Source organism: Anas acuta, chromosome 1 (genome assembly GCF_963932015.1).
Source record: "Anas acuta chromosome 1, bAnaAcu1.1, whole genome shotgun sequence".
Taxonomy (NCBI): Eukaryota; Metazoa; Chordata; class Aves; order Anseriformes; family Anatidae; genus Anas; species Anas acuta.
Window position 1 is genome coordinate 79,400,645 of NC_088979.1, and position 26,881 is coordinate 79,427,525.

General features: G+C 40.8%; 1 protein-coding gene across 6 annotated transcripts in view; it reads left to right on the plus strand.

The window, feature by feature from the left end:
* BEND2 (BEN domain containing 2) overlaps nucleotides 1-25,663 on the plus strand; it is a 28,100-nt gene extending 2,437 nt beyond the window's left edge. For 3 of the 6 annotated variants that reach the window (XM_068683851.1, XM_068683859.1, XM_068683869.1), the window contains 11 exons: nucleotides 4,042-4,203; nucleotides 7,894-8,054; nucleotides 9,349-9,420; nucleotides 9,598-9,672; nucleotides 11,382-11,486; nucleotides 14,032-14,545; nucleotides 15,741-15,941; nucleotides 16,831-16,952; nucleotides 17,965-18,178; nucleotides 19,285-19,488; nucleotides 22,331-25,663. In XM_068683851.1, the coding sequence (XP_068539952.1) occupies nucleotides 4,042-4,203; nucleotides 7,894-8,054; nucleotides 9,349-9,420; nucleotides 9,598-9,672; nucleotides 11,382-11,486; nucleotides 14,032-14,545; nucleotides 15,741-15,941; nucleotides 16,831-16,952; nucleotides 17,965-18,178; nucleotides 19,285-19,488; nucleotides 22,331-22,566 (2,066 nt within the window). In that variant the 3' untranslated portion in view covers nucleotides 22,567-25,663. Of the gene's footprint in view, nucleotides 1-1,542; nucleotides 1,865-4,041; nucleotides 4,204-7,363; nucleotides 7,474-7,893; nucleotides 8,055-9,348; nucleotides 9,421-9,597; nucleotides 9,673-11,381; nucleotides 11,487-14,031; nucleotides 14,546-15,740; nucleotides 15,942-16,830; nucleotides 16,953-17,964; nucleotides 18,179-19,284; nucleotides 19,489-22,330 lie in introns of those variants that run through there. The other 3 variants (XM_068683844.1, XM_068683834.1, XM_068683880.1) reach the window with 3 other exon arrangements.
* Nucleotides 25,664-26,881: the final 1,218 nt, after the last annotated feature.

The following is a 26,881-nucleotide window of genomic DNA, read 5'->3' on the forward strand; positions in this document are numbered from 1 at the left end:
TTTGGAAATCTTACTGAATACATATTAAGGTGGTGTTAATTGGTCATCTGCATGCTTTGACTTCTCTTTTTTTTTTATGACTTGGTAGGTTCATTTTTTAGGATAGCAGAAGGTATATCCCTAATTTAACCTAACAAGTTCTCCTCAGCAAAGAATTCTTTTCAGAAGCATTCAGGGATTATAGTTTTTGAAGTAAGGAGTTGTACCATATACATGACTTTGACAACTTGAAATTTGTTTATCCTTCAGTTTCTTTTGAGGAATGGATGCCTCTCCCCCCCCCCCCCCCCCCAAAAAAAAAAAAAAAAAAAAAAAAGCTCGCAAAATATCCACTCGCAAAATATTCACTCAGGAAAACTGGAAAATCTATCTCACATGTTTGAAGAAGTGAAATGGAGAGCTGTGAATGGAGCCTTACACTAAGAAAAAATAGGCCATGGAAACTTCTCAGTTTTGCATGTGGGGTCAGCCTTTCAGTAGTAACTTCCAGAGCAGTGTCTCTGCAGCAGGCTTATTTTGAAAGCCTTCAAAATGTATTTTAAAAAAAAAATCTTGATGTTTGTATCAACATCCTTCAATTTCTAAGTGTGCTTAAAAAAAATAAATATTGCAGTTTGGTTCTGTTCATCTTTCATTGTTACTTGTTTCACATTTTTCCATATTCAGCTCTCTACCCCAAAGCCTATACTGCCGTGCTGTGGTTTGGGGATAGGTAAAGGAGCAGTACTTGAAAATCTGATCTTTGGAGTCTGTGTCATTTGATCAACATATAAGCAGTCAGTGGGTGCCAGAATATTGAAGTCACAATGATTTATAAACATACTTCTCTTCAGTTACTGAGAATAAAATCTTTCTGAGGCTTGATCTTTACTTTGCTGTGTAAAAGCAGTAGCTTAATGTGGCTGTGTAACTTCTGATGCAGAGTTAGACACACAGTTGGACATTCTTGCATATAAATCGTTATGAAAACTGGGCTCAAGTTCAGTATCTTTGGCTTTCTGCAAAGACCTGCTTACCTGATGATTTTGTGCAGAAGCAACAAAAAGCTCCTGTTAAAACAACGTTGGACAAATCCCGAATAGTGAGCATAAGCCATTTTTTGGTTAAAAGGAGCACCTCCAGTCTTGGATTTCTAACTTCGTCATTTCAAAGCCCTGCTCTCCAGCTGCCTTCCTGCACAGCACGATTCTTGTCAGCATCTACCCTCTGATGTAGCACATCCTAGTGCCTGGCTGAAAATAACAACTCATGTAACTCAGAGCACTCATTGAGTCTGAGCAGGAAATTAGCTGGCTGATGCTTTCTAAATTTAGAACGATTGTCACTTCAGTTTTCAAACAGAAATTCACAAGGCTCTTAAACATATAGCTTGTTGCAATCATTGGACAAAACAGCCTGTTTAGTTAATCTTACTGTAGCGTGTAATTCACAGTAAAGCCCTTATTTGAAATATATAAACCTAAATATTTTCTCAATCACACTTATTCTTCATTTCTAAATTGATTTAAAGACTCACTGGAAACTTCTAAATACCTGCGTCATGATATTTTGTGCCAGGGAGCTAATTAGTGCAGGGAGGTTGTTAACTCCCATTGCTCCAAGAAATGCAGTTGCATCTTCATTCAAGTCACAAGAAAAAAAAGTGTCTTAATGGGTTTACTTTACTGTCCTTTTTTTTTTAGGAGCAGAAGTTAATTACAGAGTCTGGCAGTTTGTGGTTTCTACTTGAGAGAGACAGATACATATTTCATATTGGTCAGCGCTATATCTATACCATTACCCCGTATTGCTAGCACTTCCTAGAAGCATCAGAAGTACTCAGAATTGCTTACAGGAATGAGTTTCGGTTTCTTCAAGTTTACGGGTAAATAGCTGGAGTTCTTCTGTAACAAATTTTCAAAGTTATAAAGATTGTAGTTGGGAACATGTGGCTACAGGAGCGACATAAAAAAGTTGAATAACTTGCCTGAGTAAGTTATATATTGGACCACAAGATGAGAACTACTTCCCCTGCACCCTTTTTTAGTAGCTAGTATTAACTGACAAGTATTTTAGGCAGCGTAAGTGAAATATTTCTGAGCACAGACATTCACCTTGTGATGAACGTAGGCAATTTGCAGCAAAGACATTTAAAGCCACTGACCTCAGAGACAAAAAAAACTAGAATGCATTAGGAGAAGGAAGAAGTGGTATGAAGCAGGTGGGTCTGTTTCTTGGAGCAGCTTTCTTTATGTTATAGAGCTGAGATGACCAGCCACGTTGGTAAATGTTAATGGCAATGGGTCGTGTGTGCTAATTTCAGTATTACCTGGTTGTCCAGGTAAGAGTGCTATTCTGAAGAGGAAATGATTTCCCTTTGAGTGCTGAGCAGCAGGTGATGAAGTTAAAAGTCCCAGATAAGAAGAGGATCCTGGCCTCTTTCTTGGGGATTAAAGGTTTTGAGAGACTGGTGCTTTTTTTTGGTGCTACATCATTGTAGAAATGTAATATATGTTTTTTGAAAGTGGGGTGTCTCCCTGTTTGGTTTATGTTCATTCTCTAGTCATCCTCTAGCTCAAAACTTCTGTAACTGCAGATTTTGCAAACTTTCTGTCTGGAATTCACTATGCTGTGGAGATGCTGATTTTTATACTTGTTTAAGGAAGGCTGGTAGAGGGCATGGAAGACTGAGCTTTGACTTTTACTGTCAACCACTTGTAGTAACACTCCCAACATCTGATAACACTCTCCATCCTTTATTCCAGATGGACCTGCTTTGTCTTTGCCACGTGCTGGTTCCTCGTTCCTTATTCTATGCAGCAATTTAAAACTGGCCAGGAACCATGCTCTGACTTGGAGCCAAAGCAGCGTATCCCAGCTCATGTCTGCTCAACTAAGCTCCTTCTTGCAGGGCTACTGGATTTTCAGCCTCATTTATTGCTATAAACGTAGCTGTTGGCTGCATGGTGATTGATGGGCATCTCTGCATATACCCGTAACTGGGTGAAGTAGTGTTTCCTAACCTGATGACAGTCAAATCCAAACCCTTCTGTGTTGTTTCTTCTGGATTAAACAGGAGTACTGGCCAGAGTGAAGACTCTCACCTGTAGATCCAGTTTATTTCTCACCTGTTAGGCTCTTGAGAAATTGGAACAGAGGGAAGGGAGCAGGATTGGGAGTGAACTCTTTGTACGAGAGTAAAGAAGCAGGCCACTGTTAAACTCATACAGCCCTGGTTCATCCCCAGAGCTCATCCCATTTTGTACACCGAATGGGGCAGAGATCCTGTGGAAAAGATGACATACGTGTCATCGTGTGTGTGCTGGCTGAATTAACCTGTATTTTCTAATTCAGTCTAGTGCCTCACAATATGATTCCTTCCATTAATTTCTTTCATCAAGGATAAATTCCTCTCCCTTCCTTGCCCTCCTCCAAATGCTGTATCAAAAAAATCTAGCTGTAGTAGCTCTAATAGTTGTTCTGAAACCAGGACAGTTTTTTCTTGACCTGATACAGTTAATTGGAAAAACAAAACAAAACAAAACAAAAAAAACACAGCACTGGAGATTGCCCATTCAGTGTTTCCCTACAGCATCTCACTGAGAGCCAGTGCTTGGGTGGATCTGAATACCAAATATGCCGTTAGGTTTTGTAGGCTGGTTTGTTTTGAGTGTGCTAAGTATTTCTTGTTTACGGAAGTAAAATTTCGGAAACAAATCAGTGTGTCTTGTTGGGTGCTTGAATGGAAATGGGGTTTTCAGGAGTGCTTGTTACTGCCCTGGAACTGGTCCTGTTGGAGCTGGGCGCTGCAGGCGGGGTTAGGTGCTTTTAGGAGTCCTGCCAACTAAGCAATAGCAAGCCATTTCCCTTCTAGCATGTGTTAAAACCTCAGTACACGTGTTGAAGTGACCTCATATTTAAATGTTAAAGTGAAACTGCTCTAAAATTCGCCTGTGGTGGAATTGAGATAATGCTAGGCACGATAAGAGTATTACAGTTTTCATCTGATATGCAGAATAGTGTCTAGTCTTAACCTGCTTCTCTTTCTGCTGACACGAATAGATTATGACCCCGTGAACGTTGAGGATGATGTTGAAGCAGTGATTATTGACAATTCTGAGGCAGAAGATGGAGAAAATGGACTGTCCACACAAAGCTGCGTGTCAATGGAACAAAACTCTGAAGTAAACAGTAACGTTCACCACGTGCCTCAACTCGCATATGGTAATTGCACTTCGTTTTCTTTGGTGATCTCATAGTTAATGGCTAATTTTAATGCTGTGTGTTCAGTGCTTCTGCCTTTAATGCTTTCTGTGTTACCCATCTTTAAAGCAGATTTTATTCAGAAGCTATAGGATTGTTTGTATAGGTTGTCTGCGTAGCATCAGGGAGGCTGAGGAGTTAGACAGTTGGATCCCAGCACAGTCTGCAGGGGATGCACAGCCCGAAACTCCCTCACAGGACCTCACAGATGGGAGGGGGACCAATAAAGCCGGAAAGTAGAAGCTGCCAATGACAAGGACCAGCAGGAGGAAGACAATTCCCCCAAAGACTAAGGTGCCCTTACAGAATCACTTCACCCCCCCATGGACAAGAAGTGTTGCCAGCAGTTCGAGGAGGTGATTCTCCCCCTCTGCTCTGCTCTCCTGAGACCCCACCTGGAGCACTGCATCCAGCTCTGGGGCCCCCAGCACAAGAAGGACATGGATGTATTAGAATGAGTCCAGAGAAGGCCACGAGGATGATCAGAGGGCTGGAGCACCTCTCATGTGGGGACAGGCTGAGGGAGTTGGGGTTGTTCAGCCTGGAGAAGAGAAGGCTTCAGGGAGACCTTACAGTGGCCTGCCAGTACCTAAAGGGGGCTACAGGAAAGCCGGGGAGGGACTCTTGGTCAGGGAGTTTGGGGATAGGACAAGGAATAACAGCTTTAAACTAAAAGAGGGTAGGTTTAGATTTGATGTAAGGAAGAAATTCTTGATTGTGAGGGTGGTGAGGCCCTGGCACAGGCTGCTCAGAGAAGCTGTGGGTGTCCCATCCCTGGAGGTGCTCAAGACCAGGCTGGATGGGGCTTTGGGCAGCCTGGGCTGGTGGGAGGTGTCCCTGCCCATGGCAGGGAGGTTAGAACTAGATGATCCTTAGGGTTCTTTGCAAACCAGACCATTCTATGGTTTAAAAATAGCTGCCTTTTTAACTATTACTTGAGAGGTCTTTACTAATAGTGAACCCACTGAAGTAATACTATGTTTAAAATAGAGTATAGAGTATGTGTATACCTAGGAGCGAATTAGATAATGATTAGCAAGCAATCTGGAAGGCATGTCATGGGAAAAACCTAATCCAAAAGATGAAGTGTCTAGATCAACTGTCAAGCGGAACACTGCTGATACTAATGTGTAATGAATGGTAGTAAGATGGTTGTTTAGGGTGGTAAACTATTAGCTCTAAGTAGCCTTCAGTGATTCTTTAATTCATTGTCTTTGTTTTAACATTTAAGATTGGAGGCTTTCAGAAATCTTACTCAATTTTCCATTGGCCCACGCAAAACTCAATCATAGCTGTTAATAGCACTTTGTAAGTGCTAAGTTAGCGAAGGAAATGCGTGTAGTTAAGTGTAAAGGTATTTATTACCTTTTTTTTTCAGCTAGTTGGCTTAATAGAGGTTCTTAACAGTATTTCTCTGCACCGAAGTCCCACACATCTTAGTTTCCCATTGTTGTTAGGTGCTACTGAAAAGCTCTAATGTAAATTTCTGTACATTTATACTTAAGAACACATTTGGGGGAAGAAGGAAGATGATTTACTCTTTTTTTTTTCTCTGTTTTGAAAATAAAAAATCCTGCCCCACAGACAGTTGCTGGTCTTGTTTCAGGAAATGAATAACTATTTCATTATCAGCAAAGAAATCATGATGAGTGGGGATGATTGTTTTTAAAAGGTAAAAGGCATTTTTGTCATCTTCAGGATTAGAGCTTCTGTTATTGTAGATTGCTAGTGTTAAGTATTATCTAGTTAAAATAGGGTATAGTGGCATGTGTGGCCAAAACATGACCTAAGTTTATCTTAACTGTTGAACTTAACTCTTTGAACTAAAATTTTCTCAGTTCTTACTCAGCCACCACCTTAGGTTGGTATCTTGTAGAGCAGCGCCTTTTCACCAGATTTGGTTCTGTCTGTCCAAAACTTTTTTCTTATTTTTTTGTCTCCAATCTTCTCACCTACAGATACATAGCTGACAAAGCAAGTTCAATGTCACTGAGACACAGATACAGGTCTTTATTCCTCCCTGCTTGCTGCCACAGCACTACTATTACGCTTTTTATTTATCCATTTAGGTCCACAAACTTGGTAACTTGGTATCACTTTTTTTTTTTTTTTTTAATGTTATCATATTCTTAAATCTATATTTGGGAAGTTAATTGGGAATCTGGTTAGTTCAACAGAAGTGTAATGAGTTTTAAATGTAATGAAACCAGTTACCTAATGTTTCTCCAGGTGAAGTGGCATTCTCCTTTGGCAGCAGAAAGCATCTGGAGTTTGAGGGAGCACATTGTGCTAGAGCATTTATCCTGCTGCCCTGTACCACAGAACAAACACCCTACCATCCTTTTTAGGTTCGCCCTAAGCTCCAAGACGCTACTTCACAGCAGATAGAAAGGCAGAGGCTTCTTATGCCAGCTGAGGTTTTTTTTCTCCTTATTTCTTCAAAACCTACCAAGGTCTTGTATAGCGTCTCCAGCTTTCCTCTGCTTTCAATATCCTCTCTTCTACAAGTGCTATCTGTATAGTGCTAGGTTCCATCTGTATCTAAAATATACAGAAATCAGGGAGAAATTGTTTCCTCTTAAGAGTGTTGCCATAGCTCCTGAAAGTTTGAGGTAGAAACCCATAAATGATGGACAGTGAGATTTTTGCAATATGAAATGTGGAAATTCTTTAATATCCTTCAAAAGGTAGGTCTGGCAATTGCGTGGGATTGCAAAGAATTAGGAGGGAAGAGTGGCAAACTGGTTGGTGGGCTGGTTCTTTTGTTTGTTTTGTTTTCAGTGGCCGTTATATTCTGGCATGGTGGTAAAATCATTACTTCTTGAGATTTGAGAGGTCTGGCTAAGAAGTTAATCCCAGCTAAAAGAACATTCCTTTTGATGGAAAGCTAGCTGGCTGCAGTTGGTTCCCACCCCCGCTCCTGCCACTAGGCAGGCTCCACCAAGAGCCACCTCTCCCTGGTGCCAATTGTTAGCAATTGATAACGTGGTTATCAGGCTGCTGGAGCAGTCCATCCCTCCCAGGCGTGGGTGCTGGGCTTGTTAGCACGTAAGTGATTGTCTGGAGTCCTCCTCTTGGGCGAGGCATGGACATCCTCCCAGGGATGGGCAGCTGGCTCCCTTAAAACTGCAGTGACTCTTTTCCAAACCTCTTTCGGTGGGTCTCTGCAATCTCTTGGTAGAGAACCGGGCAGCAGAAGAGAGGGGAATACCATCCAAATGTCCTCTCACGGTGATCATCCTTAGAGCTTGCTTCTCTCTGACCTGGCTTAACTTGTACTTGTGTTACTATGTGCTTGGAGCCTCGATATTCTCTGACCATAGAGTAAACTGTTTTTCAGGCTGTACTAAACTGCTGGGGTTATTTGTGCTTTTAAAGAGTGGCAATGGCCTATTGTCCAGCTCCACCAATGAATTTGGAAGAAAATATTAAATTGAATTTATCAATTTAAGATTGAAATAAACTGGAATAATAAGCATTTAATAACATGCTAGTAAATAAATCACAAATAACCAAGCAGTTTGAAAGTGGTGATTGTTCTCTGTTTGTTTGTTTGTTTTCTAAAAAGCGGCTGTACATGTTTTTATAGTCAAAGGTCTAAATCAATGGGAGAAACCCACTGATGTGCTTTGCTTTCTCTTCACTTTCCAGGAAGCGGAGGCTTATCAGTCCTGACTGAACGAGTGCCATCACAAATGAGCCATTCTGCAAGCATGCAGAGAGGAAATGGTCACACGCCTGAAAAAATGGATTTTGTGTTTTTGCATAATAAAAGAAAACGGCTTGCCCCCACTCTAGTGGGACAGAATGTGGTATGTGTAGCCAAACAGTAGCCCCTTGTTTTCTCAACAGTTTCAATGTCATCGGAAATGCCATTTTTCCTTCATTTCTCTATGCTCATCTGATGACATTTAGATGAAGCGTGGGTAGGTAGGATATGTCCATAGTGTATCTGGAAGCTTCTAGCAAGGGTAAAACCTTATGCTTGATATTATACTTATGTAGAGTAACAAGTAGTCTACACAAGAGAGCAACTTATTTTCCATGTACATCCTCTTGTTTTGCAGTAAAATATTTGTGCAGTTTAGGATTAAATAGAGTTGGATCTTAATGTTGTTGGATAAAGGATTGTACTCATGAGCTGATGACAGGTTCTGATCAAAGACAGATTACATATATTTTTATCTTGAGGCAGGTCTGAAATTTTGTTCATGTCACCATACAGAGGATAATTCCTTAAATTTTCGGAGTTGGTTTGTCTAATGATTAACAGTGCACCTTCTCTTAAACTACCTCTCGTAAAGACTATAATTCCCTCTTTCACAGTTATCCACAATCTAATATGTCTTAAAGTGTTTTTTTTTTTTTGTTTGTTTGTTTATTTCTTCATTTCTTTTTGGTGTCTTTTTTGTTGTTTGTTTCTGTTTTGTAAAAACAGACTCAAAATCTATCCTGTATGGTGGACAGGAACTACTCCTATCCACTAAAGTAAAAACATTAACGTTGTCCAGGTGGTGGCACTGTTGATTCCCATCTAAAAGGACATTTCATGCAACTGCTTTCAAGCAAGAAAATTACTTTTATTAGCTGGTGAATAGACATTTTTACAGCATTTTTTTTTTGTGCAGAGTTATAACCATTGAAATAAATCAATTAGGGGAAAAAAAGATTTATTTAAATTAGTGTAAAAATGTATGTGGAGTCTCATAATTACATAAGGCTGGTTATACAGGATATGACTAGTTATGTATTATTAAAGTTATAATAGTAGTTACTACCTATGTAACTGCATGAGAAAGTTCTGTCCTTAGTCTAACCAAATAACAATATATATCTTTAATAGAAATTTGCAAGAGGTTTATTTTAAACACGAATACAATACTGTAAAACCAAATATGAGGTGAGTATTCATATGACCTGACTGCAGGCACATAAATGAGATGCCTTTGTTCAATCTCACTTCCTTGGGCCCTTTTGTAGCCAGGGAGGGAATATAGCTACAACTGAAAATATCCAAGTAATATTCCTAACAGGTTCTCTCTCTTGTTTATGTGCAGAATTCTTTAATTTTTCAGAACATTACAAGTTCTTTATGTTATTTCCCAGATAAGAACCAGGGAAGGAGAATATGAAGACAGTGACAGTGTCATTTATGAGTATGAACCAGATTATGAATGTGTAAGTTCGCTTTCTTTTGTTGATTACTTGTAAGTACTGCTTTGGGGCTATATATTTTGGCACAGACTAAAATGATGTTTGAAGTTGGGATTTGTTTCATTAATGTTTTATCGTAAGACTGTGTGTGTATTGCTAGCTTACACTTTTTTTTTTTTTAATGTTATTTTAATGAAAAAGGGGAGTATTATATCCGAAGCTTCCTACATTGGAGATCAGCAGAAAACTCTGATGGAGGTCCTCAGTTATTGCCAGGTATTTCTTTTTCTCCTTCCCTCCCATGGCATTGAAACAATTTTAGGTAAACTTCAGGAAGATTTGAAATCTGTATTTGATAAGCTAGGACTTCAGCCTTTCCAGTTGTTCACTGGCTGGCTTTCACTTAACTGCTGTATTTTCAATGAAAAAATAATCTTTCTTTGTACTCTGAACTTCTCACACCATAGCTGGCATGAATACTTTTCAAATCTTAAGCTTTAATACAGAAGTGATTTATTGTGAGGGGCTTTACAATAATTGGAAAGATCTGACAGTCATACATACCCAGCCTTTGAAAGTCCCCGAGGCTTGTCAAAAATGTGCCAAAATGCTGCTAGTGTTGTTTTGGTGAGTTCTTTCCTTTTGACTTCTGAAGTCTGGCCTCCAGCTAGGTTTTGTGCCACTGTTCACCACCCTCTGGTCCTGGCTGTTCAGCCAGTTCCAATCCACCTTGCTGCTCATCCAGCCCACACATCAACAGCTTGTCTGAGACTCTTCTGGGTGACAGTGTCAAAGGTCTTGCTGAAGACCAGGTAGGCAATATCTGCTGCTCTCCCCTCATCCATCAGGCTGCTCATTTCATCACAGAAGATCATCATGTTGGTCAAGCTTGACTTCCCTGTGGTGAAACGATGCAGACTGCTTTTGTTTTTCTGTCCTTTGTGTGCCTGGAAATGGTTTCCAGCCTTAGCTACTCCATCACCTTCCCAGGGACTGAGGTGTGGCTGAGTAACCTGTAGTTCCTGGGGTCCTTTATCTTATTACCCTTCTTGAAGACAGGAGTGACATTTACTTTCATCCAGTCATTTGGCACTTCTCCAAATTGTCACGATTGATTTAAAATTATCAGGAGTGGTCTTTCAGTGACATCTGCCGGCTCCCTCAGCATGGATACATTCCATCAGGGCCTATGGACTTACGAATGTCCAATTTGCTGAAGTGTTCCCTGACCTCATCCTCTTCCACCAAGGACACATCTTCCTTGCTCCAGTCTTTACCTCCAGTCTCTGGGATTCCTGAAGGCCTGTCTTGCTAGTAAAGGCTGAGGCAAGGCAGGCATTCAGAGCTTCAGTCTTTTTCCTCTCCCATTTAACCAGGTCCACTATCTCATTCAGCAACGGACCCGCATTTTCCTTAGACTTCCCTTTGTTGCCCATGTCCTAGAAGCACTTCTTGTTGTCTTTGATGACATCCTTGGCTGGATTGAATTCCACTTGGGAATTTAAATTTTCAGACAGTATTGTTCTAAATATATTATATCATTACATATATATAGAGAGAGAGATATCAATATTTCAGTGACTGCCTATGAGCCTTTCACCTCTGTACTTGAGAACTTATTGTGACTTAAAATAGTATATACGTAGCTTACTTTACTGGTTGTCAGTAGCTTTTCAATGTAAAATGAAATGTACCAAACGATAGATAAAAGGAAAACATTGCACAAGCAGGAAGAACAACATGTAATTGCCAGCCATGTTAAAATAGCAGGAGTGGGCTTCTCTGAAAATTCTTTTTACCGTGATATTTACTATTGTCATTTGCATTGATTTTAATATCCTTAAAGAAGGTATTTATTATTTACTGATCTTGCCCAGTTTTAGGGAGGGAATTTTGCCTTTAATGGAATTTACTTGATTTCTTCAGATTTAAATTGGTGGGTTCTTGTGAAACAATACTGTTTTAACCTGTACATTTGTTATCAGGCCATGTATGATGCCATTCAGAAACTGGATAAAAAGCTTGACCTATTACATCGAAAGGTTTCAGAAATGCAGCATACGCGTGTGAGGCCACTGGTGCTCAAACCTGTGAGTATTAAAGAACTTGAGAACTTTTTTTTTTCCCTTAGAATTTTCTCATTTCTTTTGATGCTTACTTAAAATGAAAAACCTCTCCTTTCACTAAGACTAAAAATAGTAGCAAACTAGTCGATTCCATTTCAGTTAAATTGTTCTAGATTTCTTATGACAGCTTCAGTCTCCTGTGTTGTTATTGACTAGTGGTCACAGAATTGCCAGTGTCCCTCGTCAAATTAAGGATTCCGTAATAGATGCTGTATAAAGTCTGTCCTTATTGGAAGGAATGGGAAGGAATTGTGTAGGTTACATGTTATATGTGGTTATATTGGTGTTACTGCTTTACCAGGTGTGGTGTACTGTCTCTTTGGTTTCAAGAGGTGGAAGAGAGCTTCTGCATCACAGAACCAACGCATGCTGATTCTATTAGCAAGTTGATTTTTAGATCTCGGCAGTGTGTTGTCCTTTCCAATATTGCAGTACAGAATTGTATATTTCTAATAAAATGCCTTTCTTCAAAAATTTTAAGAAGGCACAATGCTGAGTATGTTATCTGTTTTGTTTTTACATGGTTAATCTGCTGTTAACTAAAGAGACAGAATATTTATACTTAAGTGCAAATGCTCTTAAAGGAAAAACATTACAGGTGATTTCTGAAGAAGGTTGTGAAATCTGTAACGACCTTTCTTTGTCAACAATACTACAAAGCTTTTAACGTGGCAGAGGTGATTCTGGTGTCAAGATGTCAAGACATCAAGACATCAGTAAAGCCATTTGCATTGAGTAAAATGTATGTGAGTAAACATGATGACACTTTCATGCATGTCACTTATGAATCAGATGTTATATTTTATATGGCAGTGCTTTTTTGTTGTCCTGACAACTGTAAGCTTATACTGGCCAATTAACTGAAAATACAAGATTTGGGGAACAAACTGGTGTCATCAGCAGTGGTTTGACCACATGGCCTCTGCTTTCTTAGCCTCTCTGATCAGGTGGGAAGGCAGCTGCTTTAATGTTCAAATTAAAAGCAGCCTCCACAGCTTTTTAAAGAAAACTTTTATCATTATATGGTGTAAGGCAGAAGCCAGCAAATGTAAGCTGCCAACCATTTTCTTATGTTCTGCTTGCATTTTCTCTTTAAAACCATCAGGAATGCTGTGGGTTTTTAAAGCTGTGCTATTGTTATAGCTGTAATGGGATAAGGATATAAATAAGGAGAGGTTTGTGGTAAAGGAACTTAGTTTTTTATTAAATCAACTCAAATACTCAGAGAAATGGACAAACTTTTAGGCAAGCCTTTCTTCAGGTTATAGATTTTCTGAGGTTACAAGAGTGGAATATGATCAGACCTCTGTTTTTACACAACAAAACAAGAATATATCAGGTACATTGGGTAACTCCTGATCAGTGACTTCTATTTCAAACTAGAATATATGTTTTAGGGTGCATATGTTTCGTAATGAAAGGACTCCAAAAGATGGAAAGCATAGCCCATCTCTCAGTTTCTCCTTTTTAGTCACTTTGGAGTGTGTCAATGTGGGCAAGGTCTGGATGTTTAGTGCTTTCAGCCAGCAAATAAAGAATGAAGAGGGAGCCAGGAGAGAAGGTGAATTGGTTTCCTTTTTCCTTTATTAAAAGGAAACTAGTATAGCACTGGACAGTCCTTGAAAATCCAGAATTCTGGGTCAATGGTTCAAAAACTCTTAATTTTATTTTGCCCAATTTTTTTCCGCTAAAAACGAGCTTTCACAAAGTTGCCTTTCTCATTATATATTTCTCTGGCTTTTTAGAAAGGAGAAAAAAAAAAAAGCCAGGACCCCAGGTGGAGAAAACTTGAGAAGCACTCAAACTGACCAGATAAACTCTTAGAGTCTGAGCTACAAGTGAGAATAAAAGGAAAGAAGAAGAATAGCACTGGCCTCATGACAGTGAGGCGTGAAGTGTACTGGAGTATTGTTTCCAGTGTGAACCCCCAGTACTGTAGGGATGTGGACATATTAGGAGCCCAACATAGGGCTATGAAAGTGGTTAAGGAACTGGAGCATCTCTCCAGTGAGGAGACACTGAGAGAGCTGAGGCTCTTCAGCCTGGAGAAGAGCAGGCTCAGGGAGGATCTTATACATTATTCAGGTGTATAAATACCTGAAGGGACATATGCAAAAACGATGGAGCCAGGCTCTTTTCAGTGGTGCCCAGCAAGAGGCACTGGGCACAAACCGGAGCCCAGGAGGCTCCCTCTGAGCAGTAGGCAGCACTTCTGTGCTGTGCAGGTGAGGAGCCCGGGCACAGGCTGCCCAGAGAGGCTGTGGGGTCTCCTCCTGGGAGATCTTCAATAACGACCTGGGCCTGAGCCTGGGCAGCTTGCGCTGGGTGTCTCTGCTTGGGCAGGGCTTGGAGCAGGGGAGCCCAGAGGGCCCCAACAGCCTCAGCCTTGCTGTGATCCTGTGAAGTCTATTGCCAATAGCATAAATACTACAAAGTAGTCTTCCTGGTTTTCGAAAGATCAGCTATATCTAATTTAACCATTTAATTGTTTTCTGAATCACATTTACAGAAACCAGTTGGATTTACATACAGAAGTTCCAGTCATTTGCCCCAAGGAAGAATAAGAGTACAAAAATCCATGGAAAGGGAATCAAGTCTTCAGTTCTCTTCACCAGGCCAGGGAATGCATAACCCAGTCATAAGGGTCGCTTTACAAAACGGCCATGTTCAGGTGAATTCCACAATAAAAAGTGTTCAACAGACTGTGCAGCTTGAACCGCAGCAGCCCGTTCTTAGGCAGAGCCCTCCACTCCCCACCATAGTTTCTACACATTCATTGCAGTCACCATTCACAGCAGCTAACAGCATCCCTGACCTTCCTCCGCAATCAAATCTTTCAGCCAGTGTTGTGGAAAGTACTGTCAGCAGTGCACCTTCCTCAGTGGCATCCTCAGTGATGCCAGCACCATCTGAGACCAGCCTGGGAAATAAACCTGTGGTGGTGGGCTACAGAAATACATCTGGGAGTGTGAACATTAGTAAGGAACTGCCATCTTCTTCGGTCTCCATCCACCCAAGCTTTGGTGAGTTCCTTTCTAATAAACACAGACACCTAGGCTAAAAAAATGCTGTTAGTGTAAAAAATTATGCCTAAAGAATACCTCTTTATCATCATTTAACAAAAGTAAAGGAACAGAACTGGCTGCCGTTACAAACATGTTTATTATAGAACAGTGTTTAAATCCCTTGAAATGAAGGTTGTAGGAGTGTTTAATATGCTGGGGATCAGTTAAAAACCTCTGTGCAGTGTATATACAGTTGTATAGACTAAGAAAAGTCTTTGATTTAGAGTACATGCTTTCGGTTATTTTAAGACTAAAACCTTTTATTCTCTCTTAGGACTCTTGATGTAAACTATTTTTGACCTGCGTGTTATAAGTAATACATTCATACTGTGCATATTTTTTAAAAGAGAAGAAATTGCAAGTAAAATTGAAGCATATGCCTGCATAGATGTTGGGTATTTAAGAAACAACTTAACCTGATATGTGTGAAGAAAATACCTGTTTTCTTCTTGTGGAAAGTTTTGTGAAAAATCCTTTCTGTCCTCAAATGCTCCAGTGTTTGGTTTCTTTCAAAATACTGTGTTCCACAGAAAATGAAGAATTCTGTACATCGTTGTGATATACAAAGCAAGCACACATCAAATAGCACCAAGTTTTTTAAAAAGATAATGTATTTCTTTGTAAATGCACTGAGTAAATGCTCTGTGGAAGTGTGGACTATGAGGTTTTGGTTGCTTTTGGTGTAAAATACAGGTTCATACAGCCGAAGAGCTACATGAATAGTAGGTGAAATACCCAGATACCTGTCTGCAAACCTGTAAGCAATGTATGATTTAGCAGTAGTGCGTATGGTTGTGCCATTATTCATGGGTCATCTTGAAAACGTATAGAATCTGTACATGTGCAAAAATAGACTTGTACAAACATTTTAACCTCCTATGTGTTTAATATGTTTTCTCGGGTGTTATTATTTCAGTTAGTTGTGTTAGTGTTAATGTGAAATTAAAAGATGGTTCTGTTAACAACTTAAAGCTGTGGATTTATTTCTGTAAGAGCAAAGATAAGTGATATATAGGGGAATTAGTTTCAGTGGAGAGCTGGCTTAGAGGTTAAGAAACAATTTCAAAAACTATTTTTTGAATGACTCTTGATTTTTTTTTAATATAATTTATTATATTTTATCTTCTCTTTGAATGTTTTTGTTTCACAAAAGAGTATGTTGGTGACCCGGTGAGAAACGTGAAAGTTCTCGGAAACTATTTGATGAAAGCTCGGCAGAAAACTAAACCAAAGTATGCAGCTCGCTACTTAGTTCGGGTCTTGTTCCCCAAGGAGACCTTATTGTGTAGCATTATGGGAGTGAGCGCACGGGGGCGCAGAACACTGGATCCTAACAAAATCGCTGCAATAAGAGGTATACCACTTCTGAAAATGCACAGGTTTACTTTCTTCTTTGGTACTTGTCAGAGATTTTACCATATAGGTGTCCATTTCTCTACAGTAATGATCAGTATTGTCCAGCAACTGCTAAACACAGTTGTGGATGTGCTCTGCTCTGCTGGTTTGAAGTTCCTGTTTTGTGATTCTCCATGTTCATTTTTGTTCAAAATGGATAAAAACTCTGCTTTCTCCTAGTTCCGTTTAGAATGTTCATCCGTTATGCGAAGTGCTTCTAAATTTTTCATTACTGCTTACTTTGAGTGTATGTTGTGTTTTTTGTTTGTTTTGTTTTAATTATTTTTTTTTATTTTTTTAATGGTCATTGTATACTCAGGACAATCGTTACCTGATAATACTTATTCTTAAACACTCTTCTCTCTCTTAATTTCACTTTTCTTGTTCGTTTGAGAAATGGTGAAGATGAGGAGGGCTTTTGTTATTATTTTTTTTAATGTTGTCAAGCTATTTACCCCAAATCCTGTGGCACAGATATATGCATCTGTCCATCTCCTCCTTTCTTTTTAAAGGCTGGAAGATCTCATGAACCGTATAAAGTTGTTGCAGCATCAGCATTACTCAGTCTTTTTAAGTTACATCTTTCCCTTAATTCTACCAGAATTTACTTAATAAAATCACATTAAAAAGATATCACTCAACACATTAAAAAGATATCACTGTACATCTTAATTTCATAGTGTTACTTACCTTCAAAACATGAGTTTACCATCTTTTTTATAAAAGCTAGAAATACAAAGCTCCTAAAAAATCAAACATTTCTTAGCCTTCTCTCCTTTCTAAATTAGAATACTTTTTTCTGTTTTCTTGTCATTAAGCTTAAAAAATTTTCTACATTTTATATGCAGAATTTCTTGCAACTAACTTTCCAAACTATGACTTGAGTGAATATGGAAAAGACTGGAAAACCTGTATCACAAATGTCAATGCTATGATCCGCTGTTTACGCTCTGAAACAAAAATAAACCCAGTAAGTTGTCTCAAGGTGGTAATTTATTAAGTACTAAGTCTGTGCTTCCTTGTCAAATTAATTATTTGAACTCCTAGTCATACGGTGCTCTAACTGGAAATTCCTTGGGTTCTGTCTTTGCATTGCTCAGCGTGGGTCTGCTGACTGCAGCACTGGTTCCGTATGGGGAGTACTGGCAGCATAGTCCTTTTGTTTCCTCTGTCTCTTCCAGTGCCCATGTCCAGCGTTCAGTTAATAAGATACATGTAGACATAGGGTACTAAAAGGAAAGTTCTGTAAGTCATAGGATCACAGAATGGTTTGGGTTGGAAGGGACCTTACAGACCATCTAATTCCAACCCCCTGCCATGGGCAGGGACACCTCCCACCAGGCCAGGCCCAAAGCCCCATCCAGCCTGGCCTTGAGCACCTCCAGGGATGGGGCACCCACAGCTTCTCTGGGCAACCTCTCCCAGTGCCTCACCTCCCTCTGAGTGAAGAATTTCTTCCTTATATCTAAACTAAACCTATCTTCTTTTAGTTTAAAGCCATTCCCCCTTGTCCTACCCTGACCAGGAGTCCCTCCCCAGCTTTCCTGTAGCCCCCTTTGGGTACTGGAAGGCCGCTGCAAGGTCTCCCTGGAGCCTTCTCTTCTCCAGGCTGAACAACCCCAACTCCCTTAGCCCAGGAGAAGCATCAGATCTGATGGAGAGCTTAACTGTGTAGCTGCTGGCACTGTTTTCACAGCCTTTCCATCAGATACATCCAGTTATGCATTTTGACTTTATATTTACTGAAGCATCACTCCCAAAACACCTGTAACTCCATTCACCTCTGCTTTTAAAAACCTTTGTGCCAAGCCATGAGTATGTAGTATCTGTTTCACCTGTAGCTGTGATGATGGAGATTCAGGACTAACTATTGTAAATACATGGAATCTAATCTATACTAAATGGGAAATGAACTGAAACGCTAATTAGAAAACAGGTAGGCTTTTCCTGGTGCACATGTTAACCTTATTTCTCTGTTTCAGGAGATAGCTGACGGGAAAGAAAAATTAGCCGACGCTCCAGATACGTCTCTTTGTGTAGATTTAAATTGTAACGAAACTAGTGAAGGCAGTTCTCAAAACCCTCAGAAAATGATCATTTCCACAACGGACAGTCTGCAGAACTCAGGATGGGAGAAGTTTCCAGAACCTTTTCACACACCTTCAGTCAAGAAACTGCAGTCTTTGGAACCCATGGGTAATCTGAGAAATTGTCATCCTCTGGATGTATGCATGTTATCTTTTAGATGGTCAATGAAAAGCAGAAGATACTACTGTAGGTGAAATTGTGAAATAGAGGGATTTGCTGACCTCTGTGACTCTTCTCTTAGCCTCTTGGTGTGCAAGTCTTCTTGGGAGCAAACAGGAGTATGATCTGGCTAACAGAATGTGTGCATCTACCAATTTCCCATAATACACATCCACTTTAAGCCTAGAAAGTTCAGCTGTAAGATAGGCTGCTCGGTCTGTCACTTTTTCAGGAATTGCTTCATACTTGTCCCTTTTTTGCTGTTTTTTATAGATATTCTACTCTAATGGAGTGAGCTTATTCAGAATATCAATGAAATGAAATTGTAATTTCAGAAGAACATCCGTCTGTAAAACTGACAATTTAAGAAAACAAAAATCTTAGGGTAGCCTTTATGCTTAAAAAAACAAATAAACAACAACAAAAAAAACAATATACAAATGCATCAGATGGAAAAAAGTTCACATACAGCACATGACACCTGTAGAGAGCTTCAAGGAAAATGAACTGTTAGTTGCCTTTGTATTATTTGATTAGAATCACTTTGGGGCTCTAGCAGGTCTGCTCCTGCACCTAAGATCTTTTACTGCTATTCTGACCCCCAAAAAAACACCTGGTTTGCAGTGGAGTCATGCTGAAGTAGTTGTAAAAAATATTTACTCTTTTCAGTTTCCACTTAAGGGACGTAAGCACCATTGTAACCGTGGAACTTTTATTTATTTATGTAATTGGAATAGCATCTTCTTTACATGTGAGAGGACAACGATTTAGAAGGCGATCATTAATGAAGGCTACGTTGCCAGCATTGCTGAAAGCGTATCAGAAGTGCCATTACACTGTTGTAAAACAGGCAGCTTTTTGGCTACTGGAACATCTGTCTACAATCTGTTGTATTTCAGAATTAGCTGCAGTGTTGCAGTTTTGCTCTAGTATCTCTGAGTACAGTAGTTTGAGGGGAGAACGTTCTGTGTTGTAGTTTCAGTGTGATACAGCCATGTTACGGGATGGTCGGTACTGAATAAGTAAAATACTTCTCTCCATGACTTTCTTTCCAGAACTACTTGGAAGCCCATGGCGCAATGTCCAGCTGCCTTTCTCGGTCATTTACGTGGCTAAGGGGAAGTCCCGGCCGGAGCTGTCAGCTCGCTACCTGATCCGCCATCTCTTCACTGAAGACGTGCTGGTGAAAAGCAACGTATACGGTAATCTTGAGCGTGGCATGAGTCCACTGGACTGCAACAGGATTAATGCTCTCAGAGGTAAGAAAGAAAGCCTCTGTTCTAATGATAATGGGGGAAATTTAAAAGACCAATTAACTCTGGGTCGTAAGAACAAACCATACAGCTTCAGGAATTGTTCTGTGAAAGTGTTTTGACAAGTACTAGTATAAGTAGTGGAAAAAGTTGAGAGACTTTAAAGTCAATAGTTAAAGTCTATTAAAACACATTAAGGAAGTCTCCAGATCACAAACCTTGTTCTTATGGGGGAACTCAGTCTCCTTGATACTACTTGAAAGGATGACATAGCGGGAGATGCAAGCAGTCCCCAAGGGTTCTGAAGGGGGTCGGAGGGTATAATTTCTTGGTACAAGTGCTGGGTAGGCTAAGCAGAAGTAATGCACAGCAGCTTCTGATGCTCTTCATGAACAAGGTTGGGGTGTGATAATCAGTGGCAGTATTGCCTGTAGAGACTGTGAGATAAGGGACCTCAGGATGCTGAGGAGAGTTGGAAAGGTTTGAGAGCAGACCCTGTGGCTTAGGAGAGCAGGCTTTGGCTTATTTGGGAAACTCATAGATGGGACCTTGTGGACCACCAAAAGGGACAGTGAACTAGAACTCTTGTCCAGGGAGGAAACTGGGCTTATTTGGTCTGGAAAAGAGAAGGCTCCAAGGGATAGCAGTCGGCCAGAAAGAGTTCACTGAGAAGGGAGAGCCAAGCTCTTTGCAGCATTGAATGTGGGAGGATGAGAGACGACAGGCATAAATGGAAGCGAGAGATTCAGACTGGATATGAGCAGAAGCATTTTGCCCATGAGGACAATCAAGCACTGGAGCAGGTTGCTCTGTGAAAGTTGTTTTTATCTCTGTCCTTTTTCCATGCCTCAATGGACAAATCCCTGAGCAATGCTGCCTGACCTCAGAGCTGGCCATGGATTGGGCAGGAGGTTGGAGTAGAGGCCTCCCAAGGTCCTTCATAGCCTGAGTGACAGTGACCAAAAAGGAACAGATTCAAGAACCTTGCCCTTCTAAGGGCTCAGAGGTCAGCTGTCCCTGCTCACTTAACAGTCTCCATTGAGGGAAAAGGTCTCAGCAAATTATTTAGTGGTTTAGAAATTACAGGTAGGATAGGGACTGCTGCCAAGTGAACAGGCAGCATTTCGAACTTGACCAGTTTGAGCTAGTTGGATAATGGTTCTTCGCTGAAGCGTGTCTTTTCAAATAATGTAGAACAGCCTATGCCTTTGTATGAATTTGGACAGTTTTGCAATCTCATCAGCTTACATGAATCCAGGATGCCTTCAGGAGATAAGTATTATTTATTCTATTTGCAAATCCTATCCCAGAAGCCAAGAGAGGTTATGTTATGGTTGGAATGGTAGCAGGTGTTTTGCCTGCTGCATTGTTCTCAGTTCAGCTTTAAGACTTCTGGAACAGAATCACAGCAGGGCTGAGGCTGTTGGGGCCCTCTGGGCTCACCCACTCCAAGCCCTGCCCAAGCAGGGACACCCAGAGCAGGCTGCCCAGGCCCATCTCCTGGTGGCTTTTGGAGATCTCCAAAGTGGGAAACTCCACAGCCTCTCTGGGCAGCAATGATCCATGCTCCTTCCTGAGAAGGGAGCCTCTGTTTGTTTCACTTGGTCCTTCCTGCAAGGCTGGGTAAAACAAGCAGAGCTGTGACAGTGGCGGTGGAGTTAGAATAACAATTCATCAGCAGGTGAGGAGTGTGGAGCAGGTTGTAGCTGGAAAGGGCACCTGTGGTTTATTACGCAGAAGAAAAGTTGGCATTATCCGGTAAGAATTTAGCATGGCCAGCATAAACAGCAGCACTGAGTGGAAGATAACATGTTTTTGTTTGCTATTTGATCTGCGGCTGTTAGTAGGCGTGCAGTGAGTTCACCTCTGAGATCACAGCAATATTGCTGAATAAAATAGTATTGGGACTTGCACGCTCTGGGATGATGTTTGGGCATGGCTTGAGGGACAGAGCACACCAGAAACCATTCCCATTATGGCAAGACTATACACAAAAGTAATTTTTCCCAAACTGTTTTTTCTTCCACCCCTGGCCTGAGAAAGCTTGCCGCTCTAAGCATCTCCACACACATCCGTAGTACACACGTTTTGTTTCATGTCATTTTGATTTCAAGCATTCAGAAGATATATTAAGGGTGTCTGAAGGCTGCAGGTACACCAGATGGGCTCCACAGCAGATGCAAGGCAAAGTTCTCTGCGCTGTGCTTGCAGCCAGGCCGTGTCACTTGGCTTTCAGGCCAGAGGGCAGTCCATGGCCCAGTTTTCTTTAACATTACAACGTAGCCTGATGGGATGGTCACATCAGCTCCCTGAATGCAACACTGCAGGGCAGGAAGGGGACCCACTTAGCTTTGCTATATTCTCAACAATTAGTCCTTCTCTGTGAAAGAAAAAGCATTATTAAAAAGCTGATCTGTGGGCCATCTACAAAGGCCTGGTAGTAGGAATTTGTCTTCTGTGCTGTAGCTCTGAGGCCAGACACGCTGTCAGGGATGGAGGTGAAGGCACCCTGGCTGTTGCCTCTGCCAACAGCTGCTGTATCCTTTGTCACTATACCTCAGGAGTATTCTCCTTTCTTCTTTCACTCTTTCTTTATTTTTTTTCCCAAGCCACTCAGAGTAGAGTAAACTGCTAGAGCACAGGTTTCTCTCTCTGCTCTTGTCTTTCTTAGATCTTTTGTCATTCTTACATATCTCAAACAGAAGGGAAAATATCTACCTTCTAATTTTGCTCTGCAAGCCTCATGCCTATGGAGTCTTGTTTTGGTAGCATGCACTTGTTTTGACTGAACTAAATCCGAAAATAAAATTGCATAAATGATCGATAATTCACTCGTGTTTACTTTTAGACTTTCTTCAAGAGAACTACCCATCCTTTGATCTAAAGGAAACTGGATATGATTGGAAGGCATGCGTGGCTGCCATAAACAGCACAATCCGCAGTCTCAGACACGACCATAAAAAGGCTACAGCTGGAATCAACCGGAGAATCTTGGCAAGGCCACCATCAAGTGAAAAGAGTCCCCCACAGAGTCCTACTTCTGTAAAGCCATGTGGAAGTGACACTATCAATCTTGCAGACTGAAGATCTCTTAACAGCCAACTCAAATTTTCATTTAGCAGGTTTTGATAAATCCCACGTAGGCAGCAGCACTAAATATCATATTTCACGAGACCAAAGTTGGCAGTAGACTTAGGAACCCTAAAGTCTTCGTAGAAGTAGCATTGGCGCTCCTCAGAGATGAATTCCACCATTCCCTGTAGCGGCTGTAATGTGCTGTCCCCTGAAAGCACTTTCTTTTCATGATTAAATGACAATGAAAGATTAATTTGATTACAAAAGATGGATTGCACATCAAGGCAGCAGAAGCAGACAGAGAAATGTGGAGAGGAAAGAATGGCCCTCCGTGGAGGAAGATTCATAGTCAGCTAAACTGTCTCCTTATGTGTGAGGAGGGAAATTTGCTTTGGCAGTTGGATATATTATGCAAATATACCTAATGCAGAAAGGAAAACACATTTTTATTGCATCTAGCTCATTTGTTATCTCTCTCTTTTTCCTCTTCCTGTAGCAGCAGTCTTTGTTACAGGATAAGGAAAGAGACAGACAACATTGTAAGTACAGTTGGTAATTTTTTCTTCATTCTGATGTTGCTCTACAAAAACAGCATCCAGAACAAACAGCCCAGCACTTGATTCTGTTTTTTCATGAAGAAAATGGAAGGAAGCACTTCTTCAGGGACGTAGTGGTTCAGTGGCACGTCTCATCTTGTCTGATGTCCACAAGGTGCAAATAGGCTGCAGCTTTCATCGAGCCATCTAGAGGATTTGGATCCTGATTCAGATTTAAGAAAGAATATTTGCCATCAGCTTCAAGTGATGGTCCTTCAGTTGAGACTGTATGGACACATGCTGCATGCTGTTTGTATGCAGCCAGAGATGACCAGCATCCGTGGTGCACCTTTCTCAAACTCACAGTCAGAGCTTTCAATATTCAGGCGTGTGGTTCCTGGTCTACAAGGCCAGGCATATTTGCTTTGCTGTCTGGTTAGGCTGCTGTTCTGAAGACTTGTCGTCCTGTCCTTGTTAACTTAACTCTGAAAGATGTGCAGTGATTACTCCTGCCCTTGCTTGCATTTCCACACGACACTAAGATTTATTAGTGGATTGAATTATTAAGATAATAATAATAAAAATCTCATTTTGAAAATTACTAGGGTGTGGGAATCCTAAAAATACATAAATAGAAACAGATGGCTACATATGTATCCAATTTTACATCTGTTTCATTTGTAAGTTGAAATTCAGCAGCAGTAACTGTACAGAAGGTAATGTTTTGTTTTCTTCTTTTTTTTCAAATGAGGAAGTATTTGGTATGTGGTGGGTGTATTCAGTATTCAGAATGTGGTAGGTTATCACTGGCTGGCTGCCGGGTGCCTGCCAAGCTGCTCTTTCACTCCCCATCCTCAACAGGACAGGGAGAGAAAATAAAATGAAGGGTCAAGGTAAGGTCAGGAAGATCACTCACCGTCATGAGCAAAGCAGACTTGATTTGGGAAGACTATTTTAATCTATTGTCAATTAAAAATAGAGTAGGGTAGTGAGAAACCAAGACAAAACTGAAACCATCTTTCTCCTTCCTCCTCTTCTTCCTTCTTCGTAGGCTCAACTTAAGTCTTTATTCTTCTACCTCCTTCCCCTGAGTGGTGCAGGTGAATGGGGAATGGGGGCTGCGGTCAATCCCTGACGCTTTGTCTCCGCCATTCCTTCGCGGTCCCTCCCTGCCCCTGCTCCCCGTGGGGTCCCTCCCATGGGATGCCATCCTCCACAAACTGCTCCAGCATGGGGCTCTCCATGGGCCGCAGCCTCCTTCAGGCCACATCCACCTGCTCCACTGGGGGCTTCTCCAGGGGCTGCAGTGTGGATAGCTGTGCTAGCACCTGGAGCACCTCCTCTCCCTCCTTTTTCTGACCATGTTATCTGCAGGGTTGCTTCTCTCACATTTCTCACTCCTCTCTCTCACAGATTCCACACAGCATATTTTACTTTTTTTTTTTTTTTTTTTTTTTTAACCATGTTATCACAGCCTTAGCTTTGGCCAGCAGCGGGTCCCTTTTGGAGCCAGGTGGAGCTGGCTCTGTCTGACATGGGGCAGCTCCTTGTCTGTGCTCACAGAGGCCACCGCTGCGGCCACCATGCTACCAAACCCTTGCCACAGAAACCCGATACAATGCCTTTCCATTACTTGTCTTTTCAGCTTTAGTTACGCAGCCCTCTCACGTTGGATAACTGCTGCATAAATTTGCCTTACCATCTGCATAATCTCTGAGTTTAGTCTCACACATCCAACTTTTTCATAGAAAATAGCTGACACAAGGAACCAGTTTCACCTCTGAGACTTTGGCTTCCAAATTTATGCCTGTGTACATAGCAGAGCAAGATTTAATTAGACCTGTCCACTCCAAGGCAAAGGCTCCATGTCTCTTGTTGTTGTTTCTTTTGTGAGCAATAGGATAAAATAGGATATTGGTTCTCATTTTGCCTTTTATTCATAACAAACAGGCAGTTTATATTATATTACACAGTATAGGATCAGCTTTTATTGCAAGTTAGGATATGCAATGGCCTTATCAAATATGGAATTAGTACGTTTCCGTTGCCAGCTCCTGGCAGACATCTTCTGTAGGACTTAAGAAATAGGCTGAAGTTATCTTTTTTTTTTTTTTTTTAAATAGAGACATTGTACTGCTGTTTGTCAGTAACATAAGAACTTTGTTAACGAATTCTGCTGTTACTGTTATATACAATCTTTCTTGTAAATGCCAAGAATTTTATATTGTGTGTAGATATTACTAGTTCCAAACCTCAGAAAAAAAAATACAAAAATGCTTATATTTTTTCAGTAGCTATATGAAACTTTTTCACTGTCATTCACAGATTTTAATGGTAGAATGATATATTTATTGAACGAGCTGTCTGGCACTGAAATCTGTTAGTGTGGTGCATACCTCTAGCTTCCATACTGAAAGAGAGTTGAATAATTGAATAAAAGTAGAAATAGTTTTCTTGTTTCTGTTAGAAATGTATCAAATTTTGCTAACTTTTATATAATAAAATTACAGTATTTTGCTCTTCAGAAAAGTATTTTACAAATAAAACTAGCTTATAGCTCCTTGACTAAATATGTGTCTGTTTACTATTTCTTGCATCGTGACTCTACAATTTCATCTGAAAAGATTCTTTTTATCTCCTTTCAAGCACCAGAGCTTTGAGAAGATCTGATGGAGGTGAGAGGGCTTCAAAATTCAGACGGCTTTAACTGATTGAGTAAACCAAGGAGAGCTCTTTTGGACTTGTCAGTTACAGCTTTGTGTAAGCTGTGTGAAACGCATTCCACAGAAGAGTGGGAGTTGGGTAAAATTGTTAAGAAATTCCTTTAAACTAGTGTGTTTTTAGTAGATCAGGCCATACTCACAGTGGAATCAGTTTCTGTATTACTCCCTTTTCAAGGAATAAAATGGCAGGAAGGTAACCTGCTCCCTAGAAACACTGAAAATTCACCTATTGCCCTCTGTCTTTGTACAGTAGAGCTGTACTCTCCTGTACAAGTTTCCATCCTCCATACAGCAGAGCTGGGCCACTGCATGCATGATTCAAGTCTCAGGGTTTGAGACAGTACTTCTGCTAAGGCCTGGTGCCATTCACAGCGTGTATGGAAATCGGCTCTCTCATAGCCACGTTCAGCTTCACCAGTTTCAACTCGTCCCCTCGAACAGCATCAATACAACTATTTTCTTCAAGCGTTTATTTGGATGTTTAATGGGAGTGCTCACAGGGTTTTAGAATATGACGTGGAATGGATTGAACATTTGTGCTCCTGCCTTGTTTATAGCTACGGCAACACAATTATTTTGTAGTTCTGGTACCATCACTGGTTTCTTCTGTTCAGGACAAGGTACAGTGGTGTCTGCGTGAAGTTAGATGGGAGCTGCTGACTTTAAATGCCACCCTTACTATGTAGGTATTTAGCACTGATTTATTTATTTATTCATGAACAGTGAGGTGACAGCGATAATACTAATCCACAAAAACTTCTGCATTGGGTAAAGGCTGTCTTGCTCCTGAGTAGTTTGAAGGGCTCTAGCACCACCTACCGAGGGCTGAAAGTTTTCTGAGGAACAGTTTTCTGATTCTTTATCTTTTAGTCTGCTAGCATGAACTTTCCGAGGGTGACATCTCCTTTGAAAGTCCCTGTCAAGGAAGAGACTTCCAGTGGCATCATCAGACAGGTAATTAATTTCTTTGGGAGTTCCCAAAGCTGGGCGAGGGACCACAGGTTGGCCAGAACTCATCTTTCTATTTGTAGGGTCAGGTTTCAGAAGGCAAAGGAATGATATTGT